The 19,574-nt window shown below is 41.0% G+C and overlaps 1 protein-coding gene across 1 annotated transcript in view; it reads right to left on the reverse strand.

Annotated features, from left to right (window-relative positions):
* The window catches only part of WNK1 (WNK lysine deficient protein kinase 1), a gene marked incomplete at its 5' end in the record, with an annotated part of 101,013 nt that overhangs the window by 13,989 nt on the left and 67,450 nt on the right, over positions 1 to 19,574 (reverse strand). Inside the window, 15 exons of the mRNA XM_084276363.1 lie at positions 1 to 70; positions 752 to 838; positions 4,110 to 4,193; positions 7,121 to 8,547; positions 8,902 to 9,042; positions 9,210 to 9,261; positions 10,023 to 10,196; positions 11,048 to 11,164; positions 11,715 to 11,877; positions 12,417 to 12,508; positions 12,993 to 13,046; positions 13,183 to 13,464; positions 14,599 to 15,072; positions 16,128 to 16,277; positions 16,871 to 16,942. Coding sequence (XP_084132489.1) covers positions 1 to 70; positions 752 to 838; positions 4,110 to 4,193; positions 7,121 to 8,547; positions 8,902 to 9,042; positions 9,210 to 9,261; positions 10,023 to 10,196; positions 11,048 to 11,164; positions 11,715 to 11,877; positions 12,417 to 12,508; positions 12,993 to 13,046; positions 13,183 to 13,464; positions 14,599 to 15,072; positions 16,128 to 16,277; positions 16,871 to 16,942 — 3,439 coding nt within the window. The remainder of the gene's footprint in view (positions 71 to 751; positions 839 to 4,109; positions 4,194 to 7,120; positions 8,548 to 8,901; positions 9,043 to 9,209; positions 9,262 to 10,022; positions 10,197 to 11,047; positions 11,165 to 11,714; positions 11,878 to 12,416; positions 12,509 to 12,992; positions 13,047 to 13,182; positions 13,465 to 14,598; positions 15,073 to 16,127; positions 16,278 to 16,870; positions 16,943 to 19,574) is intronic.

Raw genomic sequence — 19,574 nt, forward strand, 5'->3', positions numbered from 1 at the left:
CATCCTTCAGAGACTGCGTTGCTGTGGACACCAGCCCAGTAACCGCTGTAGATGCTGCTGAGGGCACAGACTGCAGGTTCAAGGGGGAAAATGAAACAAAATTAAATTAAAAGAATCAGACATTTGATTGAATGCCAATAAATCCACCAGACTGCACATTACATTAATAACCTTTAATTTCTGCCAGGGTCAAAGTATGACCCACAACAAGATGAATGCAAGAGTTTTTAACCTCCAAAGCAAGCAGCATGAGCAAGATATCTTGCATGCAGCATCCCTTTAGCTTTGCGGAGGTGATGCCTACGCAGCCAGTCGGAGATCAGTGTCAATCATTATCGTCACTTTATACTTAAGTTTATTATTATAGTCTTTAAAATTTCAGATCTATACTTTAAATATCCCTCCAAATTATGACTGACACATCACATACTACTGCTTGTTTTGTGCTCTTTCCTTTATTCCCCAGTCATGTTGCCTTCTAGTTTGGTGACATCAATGACATCACCAAAAATGCTGGATTAAGAGCTAATACCAAAACCAGACTCAGGAAACACATAATCTATTGCAACATACATATTTTTCCTATTTTAGCTGACTCAGTCCGACAAACTAGATGATGACTCTTCATTTTTATTTTTAAAAGTCTAAAGACTGGTGTAGTCATGTTAAAGGCAGTGGTGACCCAAGAACACAAACTTAAGAAAACACCGAAGTTTTTCAAGACTACTAACTGCCAACATGGCAAACATACACAGGCAGGAGCAGATGTCACTGGAACAGTCTCTGGACTAAGGGTCCTTCTCAGTTTAGCATCCAGATCTTCCAGTGGCTGTTGGGACTGAGAAAGGAAACAGTAAATAGCTGTCCAAACTCAGGAGAAACACATCACATTTGAGAAGCAGCCACCATATTTAATACTAAAATAATTTAAAGCAGTCAGTACAGCTTTCTATCAAGTTCCCTTCCTACACATTTACATTTAACATGTATAGCACCATAAGACTGGAATCAATTTATGCAATGCATTTGGTAAAACACAGAAAAGCAGCATTAACTGGAATTTCTGTTTTCCCTGAAGCTAGCATGAAGCTTGCATTTCCACACACTTAAGAACCGAGCAAAGATGCTGCGAACCTTCAAGTTCTACGTTTTTCAGTGGAAGGACTCCCCTCAGGAGCTATCTGGATGGACTGACTTTTGTCACCAAATTGCAATTCTGACCCTATGGATTAAAAAATTCCATCTACCATTCCACTCCATAATTTCCATTTAGCATCATTAATCTTTCCAAGTCTTTTATATTAAAAAGCTAACTCTGGTTTTAGAGCTGAAGCTGAGGTCACGGCAACATAGAGACATTACCTTCTACTTTCAAGAAACTGAAAGTTAGAGGCACAGAACAGCATAAAGATGCTTTCAACAGGTTGCCAGGATGACATCCTTCTTGAATTGTGGATTTCAAAACATAATCAAAAAAACTAAGAACAATAAACCCCCTATCAATTCCATCCAAATTTAAAAAAAAAGGCACAAGATGATGATTTCTGTGACTCCATTCAAAAATCCAATTGCTTAGCAGACAAGCTGTTTTAATTCAATAACACTGCAAAATAGAGAGGATATTTCACCTGAAATACTGTATAACTCTCCTAATTTATGCTCACAAGTATTTATTTGCTTCAAGTAAACAAAAAGTTGAGATATCAGCATGATTAGGAAATAAAGATTTCTTTATGAAACAAGGGTACCAAAATGAACCTAGAAAAATTAATCTAAATACACTTTAAAAATCAAAGAATAAAAAGAACAGGTATGTCAAAATAAGGAACAAACTGTTCAAAACTGGTCTTGAGATGACACATACTTTGTCTGCAAATTCAGAGTCTAGTAATTAATGAAAGAAAAAAAATAGCTGTGTAATGAGCTACCGAGAGAAGCTGTAAGGAAGACAAGTCTATCTACTTTAAGACAAGCCAGTAATTTTCCAGATAGCTGCAAATGCTCTTAACAGTCAATTAGATTTGATCCAGTTGGTCTCCAATTTTGACTTACTCCTAGACAGGCTTTAGAGTTCAAATGAGAAGTGAAATTAGGTAAGCTATTTGCAAAGCACAAGAAGCAATGGCTCTGTATTTATGCCTCTTCCATAGCACAAATCCTGCCAGTAAGACCTATGACAAACAGGAAGAAGCCTTTTGCAGTGGTACAGTGGCTTGAGTCACATAAGTGGCTACAAGTGCTTTGAGTTTTGGGGGATAAATATTACTCATATACACAGTTCCAAGTCATGACAATAACAATACCAAGAACTATGAACTTAGTGTGACTGATTTTAATCAGTTGCACCAGATCCATTTGCTACCCTTGCTCATGGCAAGAATGCAGACAGGAATTATCACCAAACTATTGTCAGCTCCTCTTCAGCAAAATCATGCTTCAAAAAGAACTGGCTGAAAGGCATAAACCAGCTTTTGCCTCCAGAAGCTGGAAGAAAAAACTAAGTGCTGCTTGCTAACACTACCATCTTATAGCTCTGTTCAAGACAATAGGCATCTTGCTCAGTTTGGAGGCAGAAGATACATGCCCTCATTCTGCCTGCTAGACAGAAGCTGCATAAAAACCAAACCATCAGCACTCCTTTCTATGACAGGTTTGAAGAGCCATACATTCACCTTTATAGTTTTCCTACATAAAGAACACAGATTTCTGGAAATACTATTTAACAGTATTCAAACAGCAGCTTTGAAAATCGGTTCCCCAATACCTGCAATCGCTTTTTCATTTTAGCTGTAGCATAATATGACAGCTCATTAACCAAAGTTTAAATTTACAATTTTCCAACACTATTCCTTTGTATGGCAGTCAGCTTAGATCCTTTCAGATAGAAGTTCTCATCAAGCCACTGTGAAACGCAACAAAGGAACAGCTTGCAAAGAACTAAAATGAACCTTTTAAGTATGGTACAAATCGTCACACTGTAGTTATTTTATCTTAAGACTGAAATGAGCAATTACTTTCTACAGGACAGACTCCCAGTGTAGGTTTTGGACACATACTCCAAGACTATTTGCTGTGGACTCCAGCCACATGGTAGTAGTAGTAAATACTGTAAGCACATGTATACAGGAAACACTAAGAGAAATTTACTCTGAGCCTTAGGTGGGCACCACTAGGCACTCACGTGAATTATATCTTCTTGAGAGGCTTGAATACCAAATTGGACCAATAATTCTATGCTAAATGTACTTTTAATATCATTCTACAAAAAAACATCTCCATCTTTATCCACAAACTTCTTTCAAAATGAGTATAACTCAATTTCATGGGTTTTGTTCAGTTATTTTTTCAGCTTTCCTTTGCATACTGAAGACGCTATGTCCCATTACATAGCATTTAGAAGACCCATGAAACAGTTTTGTCTTGATACAGTTCTTTCCATTAAATGAGTGTTTTTTTCTATTTTTTAAACAAAAGTGAAGACAGATTTAATCTTCGTGGTCTTGGTGCTAAACACCTGTCCAATTTACATATAAAATATCCAAGCTAACTATGGCACACAAGGGCAGAAGTAGAGCAAGGGAAGACACTATTTATATTTCAACTCATGTTTATGACCAGGAGCTTCAAAGACCTCTTGCAAATCTGAAAGCTAGTGAAATCAAAGGATAGTAATAACTGGAGAAAAAAGCAAACAGGAATTCACAAAGCCAACATCTTTGCATTTTCATTAACATTTAATTGCAGTATATACTGCTTCCCTAAAAAGCTATCATTGTGCAACCATATCCTTTTTGGGAAGAAAAGAGGTTGAAATTTTTTGCACACACTTACCTGTGTTATGTCTTAAAACAATCCTCTAAAGTTCCAACTAACACACTAAAACCCCTCAAGACTGTTCCCATAATTCAGTCACTGAATACAGCATCCCAAAGGGAAAGCTATGTACCCAGTGCTGAAGGGACTCTGGCTACTGCTACCATTATATAAAAGGGGTTACTCAGACAAAAGAAAAGAAAAACAAAGGCATTAATAACATGCAATGGAGAGTTTAATCAAAACATGCTCTTTGAAAGGAAAAGCAGACAGAAGTCTGCTGAGTCATGTAGCACCTGAGTTAGTGAAGGTCCCGGAAAAGGTGGCAGTGGCTCACTGGATGGAGTGCCAGCCGGAAGTTCAGAACCTACTGGTAGCACCTACGGATAATGAAGAGGAAACGCGAGTCCATCAGACACGGAAAAACAGAAGGATCAGATACCAAGCTACAGTCAGTCATGTTGTACAACCAAGTCTCAACAGACTTCCTTCCTGGACAGTTAGCATAGAGGATTTGGGGATTTTTGCAAAGCTGGGAGAAGTTGGTGGTTTGATTTTGCTTTTTAATCCAGATTATCTTTGGTCACAATTTCCAGTTTAAACAAGATGCTGCGTTCAGGAGCAAAGTATTTTGGGAATATTATTTTCAAGTCTGCAAGAAATGCTACAGCAATTCTTCCAAAAGCAATTACATTTCCAAGAAGCTTAATTTACAAAAGGGCATAAGAATACACTCAATCTCCTTACAACAGGTCTATATAACTGCCCAATAGCAACAGCAACCTACGTGCTTCTGGCAAACTGTTCCAAGCAACATGACTTGAGAACTGGAATTGTCATACCTCAAGAAGCAGATTTATAGACCTCTCACACCAACCTCTTAAGCTATCACTCTGGTCTTTTGAACCTGAAGGTTGTTGATGACCCACCAATGATGACCAGGCCATGCAACTGGGTAGGGAGAAGTCATCCAGGTTATGTGAAAGAGGTTAGAGAGACTGGAAAGGTTAGAAGGAGGCATCAAAGCCTCTCCGCCAGGTCAGATAGCACATTCCAGTTAGTTATTTCCATTGTTAGGGAAGTGGGAAGCTCTAGCAATTAAGTGATCCATTACACAATTTTCAATTCTTGTTCCCAGCTGTAATCTTGAGGTTTGACCATGGCTTTGAAGTCTGTGAAACACATGCTAGCCTTTGGAGTCATAGCACTGGTCAGCTGGTTTCCCCTGTGCAACGCACAGCAAGCACTGCTGGGACAGGGGTAATTGGCCCAAAGTCTAGACCAGTCCTCCACAGGCAGAACCAGTTCTTGCTGGCAGTCATGTTACCACAGCTTACATAATGGTTCAAACTGCAGTAATAACCGCCTCCTGAAGATACACTTCACAATTATCTATCCTCACAACAAAGTTTCAGCAGGAACTACACCAAGTTCCATTACCTCAGTGATTTTGTGCACTAGAATGTATACATCGATGTTACCTGTTCTGAGGTATGTTGAATTGTTAAGTTGTGGTAAGATTATAAATAAGAGGCAAAACATTTTAAATTAATTCATAGGACAAGTCAAAACACATTTAACTGTCTAGGTTAACAGGCTGGCTGTAAACAAAAAAATACACAGTTTAAAAAAAACCACAGAAAATTAAGGCAATAAGGTCCTTAAAGCTCAGAAACAACACAAAGTGAAATTAAAATTAAGCCTTTGAAAAACCCAAACTCATTTATAAGTTTAGCATGTAGCAATAAGACAAAGGGGTAATAATTTTAAACTAGAAAAGGGGAGATTTAGGTTGGATATTAGAAAACAATTCTTCAATATGAGGGTAGTAGATAACCAGAACAGGTTGCCCAGAGACATAATGGAGGCCCCAGCCCTGGAGATATTCATGGTCAGGCTTGATGGGGCTCAGAGATCTTATCTAGTGAGAAGATGTCCCTGTTCACCACAGGGGGGTTGGACTAGATGACCTTTAATGGTCCTTTCCAACCTAACGCATTCTATGATTCTATAAATAAAAACTTCAAAGAGTTAGTTTTCTCACAACTGAGACCAAAACCCCCAATCATTTATTATATTTAAACCCAGGCCTCTGTAATTTCAGGTTTACTGTTAGCAGGTTTCTAACTGCTCCAACCGTTCCTGAATCAGTACCAGTATCTATTATTTTTTAATTGCCAAGTTCATTCTGATACAAATGAATGCTGCTGTGTCTAGATTTTCTTCTCAACTTCCTTAGCAGAAATTTTCTATCCTATGTGAATACAAAGGGTACAAGGGAAAGGCTACTAATGAATGGAAATGGTAGGAGCATTAGCTCAATTACGAACAGCCTGGAACTGCTAAACAGCAGGGCTGGCTAAAGACAACCAAAGTGCTGGTGAGTGGAAAAGAACATTACAGTAACAAAAAAAAGAGCTGGCCTTAGGGTTTGTTGTTTGTTAAACACCTGAGAGTTTTTTCAGCCTTGACAAGAAAAGGGCTACCAATAGTTTAAAATACTGAAATGCACTGTCTCCCAGCACATGGAGCCATTTGAAAGAAAACAGTCAGTCTAGTTTCACATCCTGGTACTTTTGGTTATTGAGCATGTAATAACACATCTTAATTTTTTACTGTAAGTCATAGCTCTCTCTATGGCAGAGTGTTTGTTTGAAGAGCAAGATTCAATAAACAAACAAGTTTGTTCTCAGATATCAGATATCTCAACATTCTACTTTCACATATGTAACTTCTGGAAGGCAAAGAGCATCCAGGCACCACTTAAGTAGCAGAGGACTTAGAAAAAACCTTTCAGTTGAGGTCATCCTTACTTAAAAGAACAGGCTAATGCTAAGGAACAAAGCTGAGCTATCCTGACTAATTCGTGAGACATACAACCACCCAGTCTCATCCTAGTGATCATGTACAAGATTAAAAGATACTTAAAGCGAGTCTTCCAAATTCTACTTGGAAAAAAAAAACAAACCTGAAAAAACTCTAACAAGGCAACCCACCAAAAAAACAAACCACAGTTGCTTCACTCTTTGTAGCTCAGGAGTAGAAAAAAATTAACAGCAAGACTAGAGAGCTCTCAGAGGCACAATATAGAACTGGACTTCTCCCTCCTCCTCTCCTCCCCGCAATATGGGCAAAATAAAAGACCTCTTAGGACACACATAAATAACCAGAGCCTAGAACTTTCAATATGACAGTAATAGGGAACACTGCTGCTTGAATACATTATTTTGCTTTATAAAAGGGATTTTGCTCAAGAAGGCTGTTTCCCACAATACTTGAACATTTACACAAATGTTTCAATTCTTACCGGTACCCTGCTAAGAGGGGGCTTTGAAGGAGAGGTCCCTGGTTTCACTACCGCTGTTGCAATGCTGCTCGGTGCCGAAATATAGCTGACGGGGGTGATCACTTGCCCAGGAGTGACAACTGGTGTCAGCACTGGCAAGCCAGTCGGTCCAAGGGGCAAACTGCTCGGAGGTATACAAGTGCTAATGGATGTCAGGGGTTTAGTTGGTGCAACAGCAGTTGTTGGTATCCCAGGAATAACTGTGGTTTCCATCACCAATGATGTCTCCAGAGATACTGATGGATGCGCTGTTCCCACGTTACCATGTTCACTGAACAGAGACCGTAGCTTTTCTTCTAGGGTCTTAATATCATCAATACCAGGAGCTTTAGACTGAGCATCAGCATCAGCCTCCAGACAGTGAGTATGAGGCTGATTGGGCAACGGAGCTGGTTGAGGCTGGCTGTGTATCAAAGTTTGCTGTACTGCAGGCAAGTTAGTAACTGGCTGTGGTAGGACAGCAGGTAAGGGAACCTGGGGCAACATGGGTGTTGCACCTGGAATCTGGGGTAAGACAGGTGTTGATGAAATTCCTGATGGGACAAGTACGGGATGTATCGCTGGCAGAGTGACCGAACCACATATGCTTGTTGCTACAGAGGATGATAAAGGTGCAGAGATTGGAAGAGATAAGCCTGCTGCACTGCAGAGCTGTGATGTATCCAGAGACTGTCCACTCTCAGGTAGGGACTGTGGAGCACTTACAACTGTTGTTTCTGCCAGACTGGAGACAGAGCCACTGATGCTAAGGTTAGGAAGCTGCAAAGCCACATTCTGAGGCAGGGACAGGGCAACAGATGTTTGCGGTGCTGCCATACTGCTTACAATCTGAGGAGTAGACTGAGATGTCACAGATGGTGCAACACCACCAAGACTGGTGACACCAGGAACCTGGGTAGCTGTCAGTGCCAAAGAGGACGGTGTGCTGATACTGGGGACAACATCTCCCGTTACTGGTTGAGTAGGCTGGGATGTGGTAGGTAAGGAGAAAGAAGCAGGGGAGCTCACACTGGAAGCAACACCAGTCGACTGCTGTCCAGATTGTGAGGCTGGAGGTGGAGAAATGGAGCTTGGCACACTTGCACTTGGTGCAACACCAACAGCGGCACTTTCTGAAGGCAAAGTAACAGATCCTGGCAGAGAAACACCTGTGCTGGAGGGAACAGGTATGGAAGAAGCTGCCACAGATGCAGGAGGTGCACCGCTACCCGCCATGGTAGAAAGCGCAGGTGGGAATGGTGGCATTGTTTGATTGAACACCGGAGGAGCCGTACTAGGTCCTTCTGTCATCTGAGCATGTCCCATCTCAGAGAAAGCTTGCTGCAAGCTCAGCGATGATGCCGAGTGCGAGAGATTCATTCCAGGACCGTGTAGTGGAGGTGCAGCAACTGGAAGAACAGAAAACAGTTAGGCCACATGGAAAAGTCCATTATGGTACTATTGTCTATTGCTAGACTTAGATCACATTTGCCAGCATAATAAAAAAAAAAAATTAAAATAAAATCCAGGCTTACATTAAAAATACAGAATTAAGGTTTCAGAGTCTTGCAAACAGTCCACCAATGTGTTTTTCCCTGAGAATCCTACATGGTATCAGCCAAACTATAATCACTTCTTACCACCATGGACAATTTCTTGTTTCCCAAAGAACTTTAAGAGGTGTTTAGGAACAATTTAATTTAACTAGCTTCACAGTTCTATTGAACATGTCCTAGTCATCCTTAAGAGTTTAGGTAACCTACCCATATCTGCAGCTTCATTTCCTCCAGGAACAGCAGATGCAAAAAAGCCCTGTTCTTTTAACCGACTCTCAGGGACAGGGCTGACAATAAACCGTCTTCCTGCGGAATGGACAACCTGGGTAAAGGAGCTAGGAGGGACCCCTAAACAGAAAGAAGGTACATGTTTAGCGATACATGGTTGTAACTAAGTACGTAACCTGCAACATGGAATGTGCACTCCATCATACAAAATAAAAACTTGGCTGCACCCATCCGCTGAAACAGAAAAGGGTAACTGTTGGAAAAAAAAAAAATCACGAAAGACTTACCTATTCTTTGTGGCATGGAAGATGTGGGATCTGGCTGTTTGAACTCTAATTTCTGTAAAGTAAGATAAAATTTAAAGTTCTATTCTGAAACAGAAACCCACAAGATAGTTCTTAAAATGCTAGCTTTCTGAAACGTGGGCATTTAAGGTAAGCAGAACCTTCGACCCAAGCACCATTAGCAAACTAGTGAAATTCTGCCCAGATAAGTGTCAGCTACAGTGCTTTTATACAGCTTCCCAGCTCATGGACTGTCGAGATAACAAATCCATCTAAATGCTCCTGTGAACTGCCAGTCCAACCAATTTCCTCAAATTCCTCAGATAAACGGATGTTTCAAATGAGTTCTGGGTGGAAATTAGGCAGAGATTCAAGAGATGTCACCCCTTCTTATTCCCAGCAAGCATTTTTAAGACCTGTGTTTTCTAACAGAGCCATCCAAACTCTTAGTAGCTCAGTGTGTAAATTGCCTGAGTCCAAGGTCTCAGGGTTGTGAGCAGCACAGGGCTGGTAGCTTTAGCATCCTGCCTCACAATAACATCAAAAGCAGGAAGCCTCTGCATTTAAAGCTGAGTAGTGGACTGCCAGGAGATTCAGCAGGTTCAGAGGCATGAGGACACATCAAAAAAGCAAGAGGTCCACCTTACTTGGCTTTCTAAATTAATTTTAACCTCTCATCCTGATATGAAGCTTTCTCTCTTAGTCTTTTGATTTAATTAAGCTTTGATATTTCTCATTAAAAACTAGCTTGACTCATAAGGCGTACCACCCAAAATGGAAAAGACAAATAGCTAATGCAATCTGTCCTTCACATACCTGCGAGCCCGGAAAGAAGCCATCATCTTTTGTTCGCATACTCTCCAAACCCTGATCGCCTTCTGGCTCCACACTTACATCCTCACTTAGCATTTCATCCGCCTTCTCAATAATCTCTCGTACCTGTTCTACAAATGACTCTCTCTCACTTGATAAAATAAACTCATTTTGCACCTGTAAAGAGAACAAAACAACAATCATATTCCACAAAGTATTTCAAAGTTACATACTGAATAACCATCATTTACTTTTGGTGTTACTGTTTGTCCTCCCTTCGCTGTTCTGGCGCACCAGAAAGATGGTGAGACCCTTGAGAAAAACAACTGTCTCTAAAATTGATCTCCAGCAGGGAAGCATCTGACCAGGTTTACTCTTCACTACTGAATAACGTTCAAATTCACTTCTTCAAACTGTCACCTCAATCTTTGCTTGGTACAGTGAAAAAGGGGGTGTATCTATTCCATGTAACACACTACTCTCGTTTCAACATATCTCTACATCATACACTGACTTTTTCTTTGAGAAAGTCAAAAGCAGCATCAGTCATGACTGACTTTCAGAAACCAGGATGTGACTCCTTAACCTTACTTTAAGGGCAGAACCTTGCAGTTTCACTTGAGAGCAACAGCTACACATTCAAAGCTTAAGCCTAACTTTTATATATCTAGCAATGTTTGGTTTTACAAAACCACACCAGATTTTGTTTAACCTGACGCTTTCAAAAAGTTGTTTGCAGTTTTTCAAAATATTGTATGACAAAAAAATCAGAGGCAGATTTAAATGAAAAAACAGCAATTCTAAGGTAAATTTTTCACAAATTTTTCACACAACCCGAGCATGCAATAACAACTCTCAGTTGAATGTGCAACTAGAGTCTCTAGTTGTGCTTTCATGCCAATAAAGTGAGCACAAGCCATGCTATATGAAAGAACAATTCCAAAACACCAATGAGAAAATAAAGACTGTTGATATGACTACTGTGATTAAGACTGGAGTCAATTCTTCTTCTCTAATATATATCTTACCATAATGGAAGCTATTTCCTCAGGGTTGTCACCATCCAAATCAAATTTGAAAGTGACCATTTTCCGATTGTGTGTCTCTAGCTGGCATTCCACAACTCGATCACCTTTATTTGAAACCTAAAGCAAAGGAAACAGCAGTTTAAACCAAAAGCACAAGAATGTAACACCTGTGCTTTGAAGATCACAGAAACAGATCAATGGTACTGGTCTAATACAAACGCATCCTCTCTTTCCAGTCTCATGAATGGTGCCATCTACAGCAACATTTTTTTCTAAAAAAATGCCAATTACTCAACCCTCCAATTCACCTGGTCCACAGTTTACTCTAGAACTCCTGATGCTCCTTTGTTTCTTCCTAGCTTACTGGTCAGGTCACTGGCCCACCTTTACTAGTAAGACTAACCCAAAATATTCTGGAATAGTCTGTGGAATCACTCATGGTTAAGCAAGCCAATTTTGCCATATCTATGACACCAAACATCTCTCAACAGATGACATTTGGAATGCTGACTCCAGAGCAGAAGAAATAGACTAGATCACTTGTGTGCTCAGAGATGGTAGTGGGGGAAATAAGACCACAGAAGACACATTCCTCAAAAGAAGATTAAAAACTTGAAGCTCCAAAAAGGCATCATCACTGCTAAATAATCATTATGAAGATACTCACATTTAGAATTCTCAGTTTGGGCCTAGCAGTCTTCTCGTGGCGAGAGCGACTTCGGACAGACCTCCGCATGTGACGTTTAGTAGTCCTCCCTTCGTGCCTCCCACTAGAAACTGGAACATTCTCGTTGCCGTCACTCAATCCTGAAGCAACATCGGAATGCGCGCTAAAAAACCCAACAATGTTACATTAGTATCCATGCACTCCATACCTGCAACACAAACGGTAGGGTCTTCTGGATACTAGTAGATGCCTGTTACCACCAAGCAGGGTAACCCATTAGGGTGCCTGAAAAGCAGTTCTAATAAATGGTAACTATTTAGCTATGTTTGTACAACTCTGCAAGAGGTATATATCTTCTGAGTATGTTTTCAGGCCATTTGGAGTTTGACTTCTGTTTAAATGCCAAAAGGGCAGAAAAACATCCCTTAATGATCCATTTGATGGGACAAAACCCAGTAAAGTTACAAATCACTGTATGCGATCTTATTTACTCCCTCCGTACCCTACAGTACATCAAAACTTACTCCAACTCCCATAACCCTATTTTTCCTCCAGGACATTTATTTCCTCAAATCCTCAAGAACACCCTCAATGAAAAAATACCCCAGGCAAAAAAAGACACCTAGAGATCACCAAAGGAAGAATAATCTAACAAGTGACATTGACATTCAGTTCGGCAAAAAAAAAAACCCCAATGCTTACCTATCCATAGAGGAAGCCAAAGCGGTAGACTGCGCAGGCTGCGTTGCTGGAAGAGTCTCTGAAGGAGCAGTCTGTGAGACTCCCTGAGTACCCTATGGATAGAAACCTACATCAAGAACCCCCCCAAAGAATACTGTTCCTTCTCAAGTAATGCAGTAGTCTTCAATGTTTCCTCCCAAATGAGTTGTAAAGCTAAAAGCACTGCCTTTTTAGAACTTTAAACAGCTGGCATCGAGACAGCTCTGATTTACAAAAAATTTTAGAGCAAAATGCAGTGAAGCAAAATCATCATCTGGGGAGGGGTGGGGAGAGGGAATCAGCCATCCTTTCTACTGCTGCGTGTCACTACTGTTTGCCATGCAGCCACGGTCTTACTAACAGAATGTGCAAAAGGCAAGCCAATGCAGAGAAGAAATTCAACTCCTCCCTAGCAAGAACAACACTGCAGGGAATAGGCATAAAGACAGATTTTCAAAGGCTATCAGTTGCAGTTTGCCTTTGATATGGCAAAAATGTTCTACAGTACTAGCAAGAAGTGAAGTGTTAACAGGTTTTGCCTGCAGGATGCACACTCACTTCCCAACAGAACAACCAGTGGCAACAAGGTCCCCACATTGGCATGACATTCTGCTGTAAGAAAAAGGTCATTTGAAAGATTAATTTCCAACTGAAGACACGCAAGGAAGGGATTAGTTCCCCACACACATACACTCTGCATTATTCAAATGCCCTAAATGTATCATTACATTATATTCAACATATTTACCTCCAGAACTGCCTGCTGCGAGGAGGCAGATGAGGCCTGTTGCGCTAAACTCACTGCAGGCTGGGGCACTTGAACCTGTCCTCCTAGGCCGCCCATGGGAACCAAAACGTTCTGCTCTACATACGGCTGCACAACAGGAGCAAGATAGCCCGGCTGAGCCATCGCATCTGTGGGTAAGGGAGGGGACAGCACGGCAGAGGGAATGCTAACAGAGGGCACAGCAGAGGAAGGTGCAACGTTCGAGTCGCCTTGATACTGAGGCGGCAGCCGAGATGGGAAGCCCTGTAACAGAAATGAGGGAGTCAAGTTAGTGAGGGTCAGAGCTCATCAGGAAGCAAGAAAAAAAGTAATTGTTTCAGGGGCACGTTCCAATCTTCTGTACTTGTTCAGGCACTCCCAAATAGTTCAAGCACTCACAAATACTGTCTTCCTAGAGAAGCAGAACAAGCTGTTCGCATAACCAAATCTCAGCTTGTGAGTCACCATGCTTGAATAAGCAAATTCCCAAACCAAGTTCCAAGTCTTAGACAAAGCAATCTTCATCTCCCAACTCTTGCAGTTGTATATTTGACTTACTATTTTAAGGGCTAAGACTTGAGATGAGCTTGAAGAATTTTCAGGCTGAACAACTACTGCTCACAAGATGTTATACAACTGCTGCTAACTCTTGAGACTAATAGCAAACAAGCTGTCATGTTCTTCCTGTCCTCCCATGAAGAGCTGACCTAGGAACACTCCTACATGCTGTTTGTGTCCTGCAGCACTCCTTAACCTTGGTGCAGATATTTCCACAACTACACATTTTTTTGGAGAACAATCGCATGCTGACTCATTATTTTAGTCATTGCCATTTTTACAGTGACTGGACAAAGTGGCCAAAGCAGCCTGTGCCCAACAACCTAGAATTTCACAACTAACATCAGGTACTTACGTCAGGTTCAAGATCCACGCCATCTGACTTACTTCTAGAAAATCCACGTCGCCCCTCCCCACCTCCCTTCCCCCTTCCCAGATTTGGAACAAAAATACTGACAATGCTGAATAAGCTGCCATTGATTTTCTTTCCAACACACATCCCCCATTTTTAAAATCACTTTTCCCACCCCCCAACTGAAAAATCTCTTAAGACTTGTAGCTGTCCTCTTTCACACAGTAACTGACCAAATTCCTGCACTATGGTTGTCATTTTAGGTATGTTCCATTACCAAATATGAAAAACTCAAAACATCAGGGTGTCCCAGGACTTTTCCCCCCTCCCCCACATTAAATGGTCCTTCACCACCCAACAGGATTCATCTTCGTGGTTTAACGGCTCTCTTATGAGAAGTGAGTTGGCCAGGGTGCACAGTTCAGATCTGGTACTTTGGAGGAACAGGTAAAAACGTGGAGAAGAGCTCTGCTGGCTTGCAACTATACCTGGTAAAGAGCATCTCCAGCAGGAAGTGAAGCTTCAGCAGCTTGTCCAATGCTGACTGGTAATCCCACGGACTGGACAGCTGGCTGTAGGAGCTGTGGGAGAACCTGACTGGGCAACTGAGCCACAGGCTGCATCAGAGTGGGAAGCTGGCTAGGGCCAACGGTTGATCCTACAGGGACGGCTGTTGCGGCAGCAGATGTTGCCAGTGTGAGCAATGGCTGATTCACACCAGCTGCCATTGAGATGGGGAGCGACTGGAAACCTGGCTGAGCCACTGACACGTGAGGAGCTGCTACGGGCAACTGAGACACTGAGAACTGGGGAACCATGGAAGTTGGCAAGGGCTGTCCCATGGGTAGAAAATGAGAGCCAATGGGGACTGATGGGGCAACTGAAGGCTGAGGGAGAGAAGGTGCTGCAACAGGTAATTGAGGCTCGCCTTGGATGATCGACACTGGTTGGGAAACAGGAAGCTGGGGAGGTAAAGAAAATAGAGATAGATTTTTTTTTTTTAAAGCAGGGTTGCAGAAAGCAGAATTTTTATGCATTAGTCAAAGAAAGAATTATTCAAGTTACAGCACTCTGTTAAAGTGGGTGGGGAGCACAGTTGGCAGAGTGGCTGGGAAGTTGGCTGGAGTTCCAAAAGGTCCTCACTTTGCAACACTTCCCTTGAAGAACTCAACAGGCTCTTCAAACAGACACCCACAGAGGGTGAAAGAGCAATGTTTGAATACCCTGAAGCACTGACTTGTGCATAAACAGAATTGAATTCCCCTCAACTCTGTCCCCAGAGCCAAACCTGCCTTCTTACAGGAAAGAAGTGCAAATCTTCCAACAAATCTGTCAGCTTTGGGTATGGGGACTGAAGCAACGGAGAATGAAAAGCCACTGTGCCAGCATTTAGAGAATGGCAGGAGATATGTCAATTAAAGCCAGCGAACAATGCATCTGGAAAGGCAGTTTAGATGAACAAGCAACAAAACAACAATTTTAAAAACAAAAATCAAGGCTCACATGTTCAAGAGATATGAGCCACAATGATATAATACTCAATAACAGAAGCTTCTTGACCAGGGAGTAAAGGAGAAGAGCTGAATAAGAAAGATGACAGAGTGGAGAAGGCAGTCCTTATGGTTCACTACCTAAATAAGTGAACATGTTTTACACACGTAACAGTGCAGAAGATAGACAGTGATGGCAAGAGCAGAGAAATGACAAGTTCCTGAAAATCCATTCAAAATATACCATTCATCAATATGCCTCATGATATTTTTGACAATTTAAAGATCTTTATGCATGGAAGTGCTATCCCTCCCTCAAATTACGCATAACTGCCATGTGTGAAAGAAAGGGTTTCCAACACATGTTCCAGCTAATTGACAGTTGCAGTACACCAAGAATACTGTTATCTGGATGAATGTTTTGGAACTATTAGAAAAGATGACAAAAGTGAAAGGAGCAGCATGTTGAATTTGCCAGCTGTGAAGAAGAAAAAAAGTCTTCTGCTACAAAGAAGAATTTTGTTTACCTGTGTCCCAGCTGCTGCCTGAGGCATTGGCATAATCTGTGAAGTTTGAGTTTGAGAGACAGTTTGTGTGGGAGTGGCACCAGCAGAAACTGATGGCTGCTGCAGCTGGTACTGTCCAGGCTGTTGGGAAGAGGCTGACTGCTGTGCATTCTGTAGTAGGGAGAAGAGGCAGAAGCTATTTTTTTTCCCCACATTGAAGTTTGTAAAGCATATCCTATTTAAATTCTACTTCGTACTCCCTCATAAGTGACATCAGTGGTTCTTCTGAACATGCTGAGTCACTTAAGCTTTAGCAATTGCTAATTAGCATCACTACTACAACTACATTACCAGCACCAAATCTTGCAACAGAATTATTTCACCTGTGAAAACAAGAATGAAGATTCTACAAAGAAAGAAAGGTCAGTTAAGAGAAGAGGATGCTGCAGAAGATAGCATTTCCAGTTACAAGAAATCATAAGAATGATTTCTAGACAGTCTAACCTGCAAATCCTTACAAGCTCAGGTGGAAGTTGGGGAAGACAGACACATGAAAACAAGCATTAACATGATTCTAAAAACAAATTTCAGAAAGTCAGTGAATTTAATCTCTGTCAGACTGGGTGAGAACCAGAGGATTCCTTTGCTTCTGGCCACAACTACAGGCTGAAGGGAGGACAGAGGTAGTCAACTGTTCTTTAAGAGCCATCAAAATTTCACACTAAAAGGGATTTTAGTCCTGGGCTTAGGGACTGTGATCTTACCTGCTGAGCATGTTGGGTGGGCTGGGATGGCACCGATGCACTGCTTGAGGTGGACTGGCCTTGCACCTGTGTCTGGAGGAGAAAAAGGGAAGAGAATCAGTTTTTTGAAATCATATAGTTTCTTCAGCAGGCAGTTAAAATAATTTCTGCCTGAAATGATCAAGTTGGAATAGGTTTCTAGCAATCCTTTTGGACAACCAGTACTTTTGGGCAAACTTCATTACAACCACCAGAACAAAGCAAAGCAATCTGGAAAAGTGTGAAACTCCATTTTAAGTCTTCCAATACACACAGTCTTTGCAACCCACATGCCCCTGTACATGAGACAGATCAGCCTACCATCATCTTCCACCGACGATGCTTTAAAAGCAGGATGCCTTAGTATGATAACTGGAAATAGAGATGTTATATTCTACCTTTACTTGTGTTCTAAACATAACTACGTCAAGGGATAGAAGGAGGTTAAAAGGAATTAAAATTACCTGTTAAAAAACAATATACAGAATTCTAGACCAATAACAAAGTACTCGGTACAAGTACATGAGTTCCCTTTGAGAGGCATGTCAAAATACAAGCTAGAAATAATTTCAAGAATAATATTCAAAGGCTATCAAGCATTGAATATTAAGAATCCAGGTGCCTTACATTATAGCTAAGAGGGTTTTTTGCATCATTAAGCAAAAATAAAAAAATAAAATAAAAAATCATCAAAACCAATTAGGTGGCATAACAAATGAATGTGGAAGATGTAGAGGAAAATGGAATGAATCTTCATTATTATTTTCTGTATGACATTTTTTATCAGATCCCCAAATTTTCATTATTCTTTTTTGTGGCAATTATATTTAACTTAGACAGAGACCTCCAGGTGAGTTCCCTGAGCATGCACCACTTTGGTGAACTGCCTTTATAAGGAACTTATCTGGTGCTTATGTATCAATGTATCATACCAAAAATATTTACTGTAATTCCTTCAGGCTGTGGTCATTTAGCTCGTAGAAGCTTATTAGAAACAAATTCATTAAAATTGCATACTACTATAGTTACAGAAACTTGGGGAAAGCAGACAGCCAATGAAAAGAATAGTTAATTTCTTTGCTGTTTTAGAAGCCTGAGGCTCTTACTGGCTAAGATCAAAACATGTGCTATGTCCCACGTTGACTCTGTGCTTCAAATTCTGATCTTTTAATGAATTAGATAAAAGATCAAAGAATTTCTATTCTGTAAAATAGCTGAGACCCCTTATTGTGTTTTCCAGATGTATTTTACATCCATCACAAGTCACTTCCAGAAGTTTAACAAAAGGTGGATTAAGGAGAAACAATCCCCAAGTAATTTTAGTTTTGTGTAGCAGCTTCACTCCACAAGTTCTCCTACACCACAAGCATATCTATTAGACTAGTTATTAAAGCTGTTTCAGCTTTCATAAACCACCTTCATTATCCCCTACAGGAAGCCTGAAATACCATAAAAAAGCAAAGATTCTCCAGTTCCTTCACACAAATCCAAAAGTTGCTAATCCTCCAATAACTAAAACGTCAGAGTGCCCCTAATTCCAACAACAGGAGTAAGGGAAGACTCTAATGAAAGTAAACCCTCTCTTTCCCCCAAAAAATATCTTATGAAACGTTTCAGACTACAAGTGCGGACACAATGTAGATACACATACACCTCAGTCACAGTGTACAAATGTATTACTATTGCAAATGCAAATACCATATATGCTGACAGAACATGTACCTCCACACTAAGCTTCAGGCCCAGAATTTTGCCTTTTAAAAGGATACCGTATTCTAGGCTTATAAGGAAGTAATACTTATTAGCAACTGTTGTTTGTGCTGCTAATTTACTACTCAGATTCTTTAGCTTCTTTAATGATCCTACATGTACATTTTCAGAACTCCATACACATACATAATACAGCTCCTTCCATTCCCCTTGCCTCGAAAAAAAAGCTCTTGCATTTTGGATAGTCACCAAATCAACCTTAGTGTTGTCTAATAACACAATTCATACAAGAGTTCAACTTCAAACAACACATTCTTGTAAATGGCAAAGGAACAGAACAAAAACACAAAGCAAGTTTTACTATCACTCCTGATTCAAACTGCAGAGAAAATACATTTCATTAAACCCACTGTTCAGAAGCTCATTTGGTACTCCAGCTATCTCTTGCCACCAAAAAAACCATAAGACCAAGGGGAACACTGACCATTTGTTACCCTTCACACAAAAGCCCTTACCAGCATTTCGGCCGAAGCCGAACACAGACCAAGCAGCTGCCAGTGCCTCATTATTTCACTGCAACCTGGCAAATTAAAGAGATCCCGGTATGCCACTGACTCAGTGGGAAGCCAACCCCATAAATGCTAATACTTAGAACCCCATGGAGCAAGTCTAAGAACAAGGGTCCCCTTTTAAGTGCAAGGTATGACTTATAAAAAGCAGAGACATGCTAGAAGGGTTGCTCCTGTAACCTGAGGATAGAGTGAAGGTGGTCCTGATGAAAGCGAGGTGGACATGGCCTGCTGAGTCGAGGCTCCCTGGGGAAAGCAGATGAAGAGCTGCGACTCTTGCAATACCTTCTGAGGCAGCTGAACAATGGGGAATGAGAAGTCTGAACCAAAAGCAGAAGATGACCCCCCTGTAGGGGGAGGAGACTGGAAATCGCCAGTGTCAGAGGAAGTCAGCTGTGAGGAATCAC

The sequence above is a fragment of the Gallinula chloropus genome, assembly GCF_964237585.1.
Source record: "Gallinula chloropus genome assembly, chromosome: 1".
NCBI classification, from domain to species: Eukaryota; Metazoa; Chordata; class Aves; order Gruiformes; family Rallidae; genus Gallinula; species Gallinula chloropus.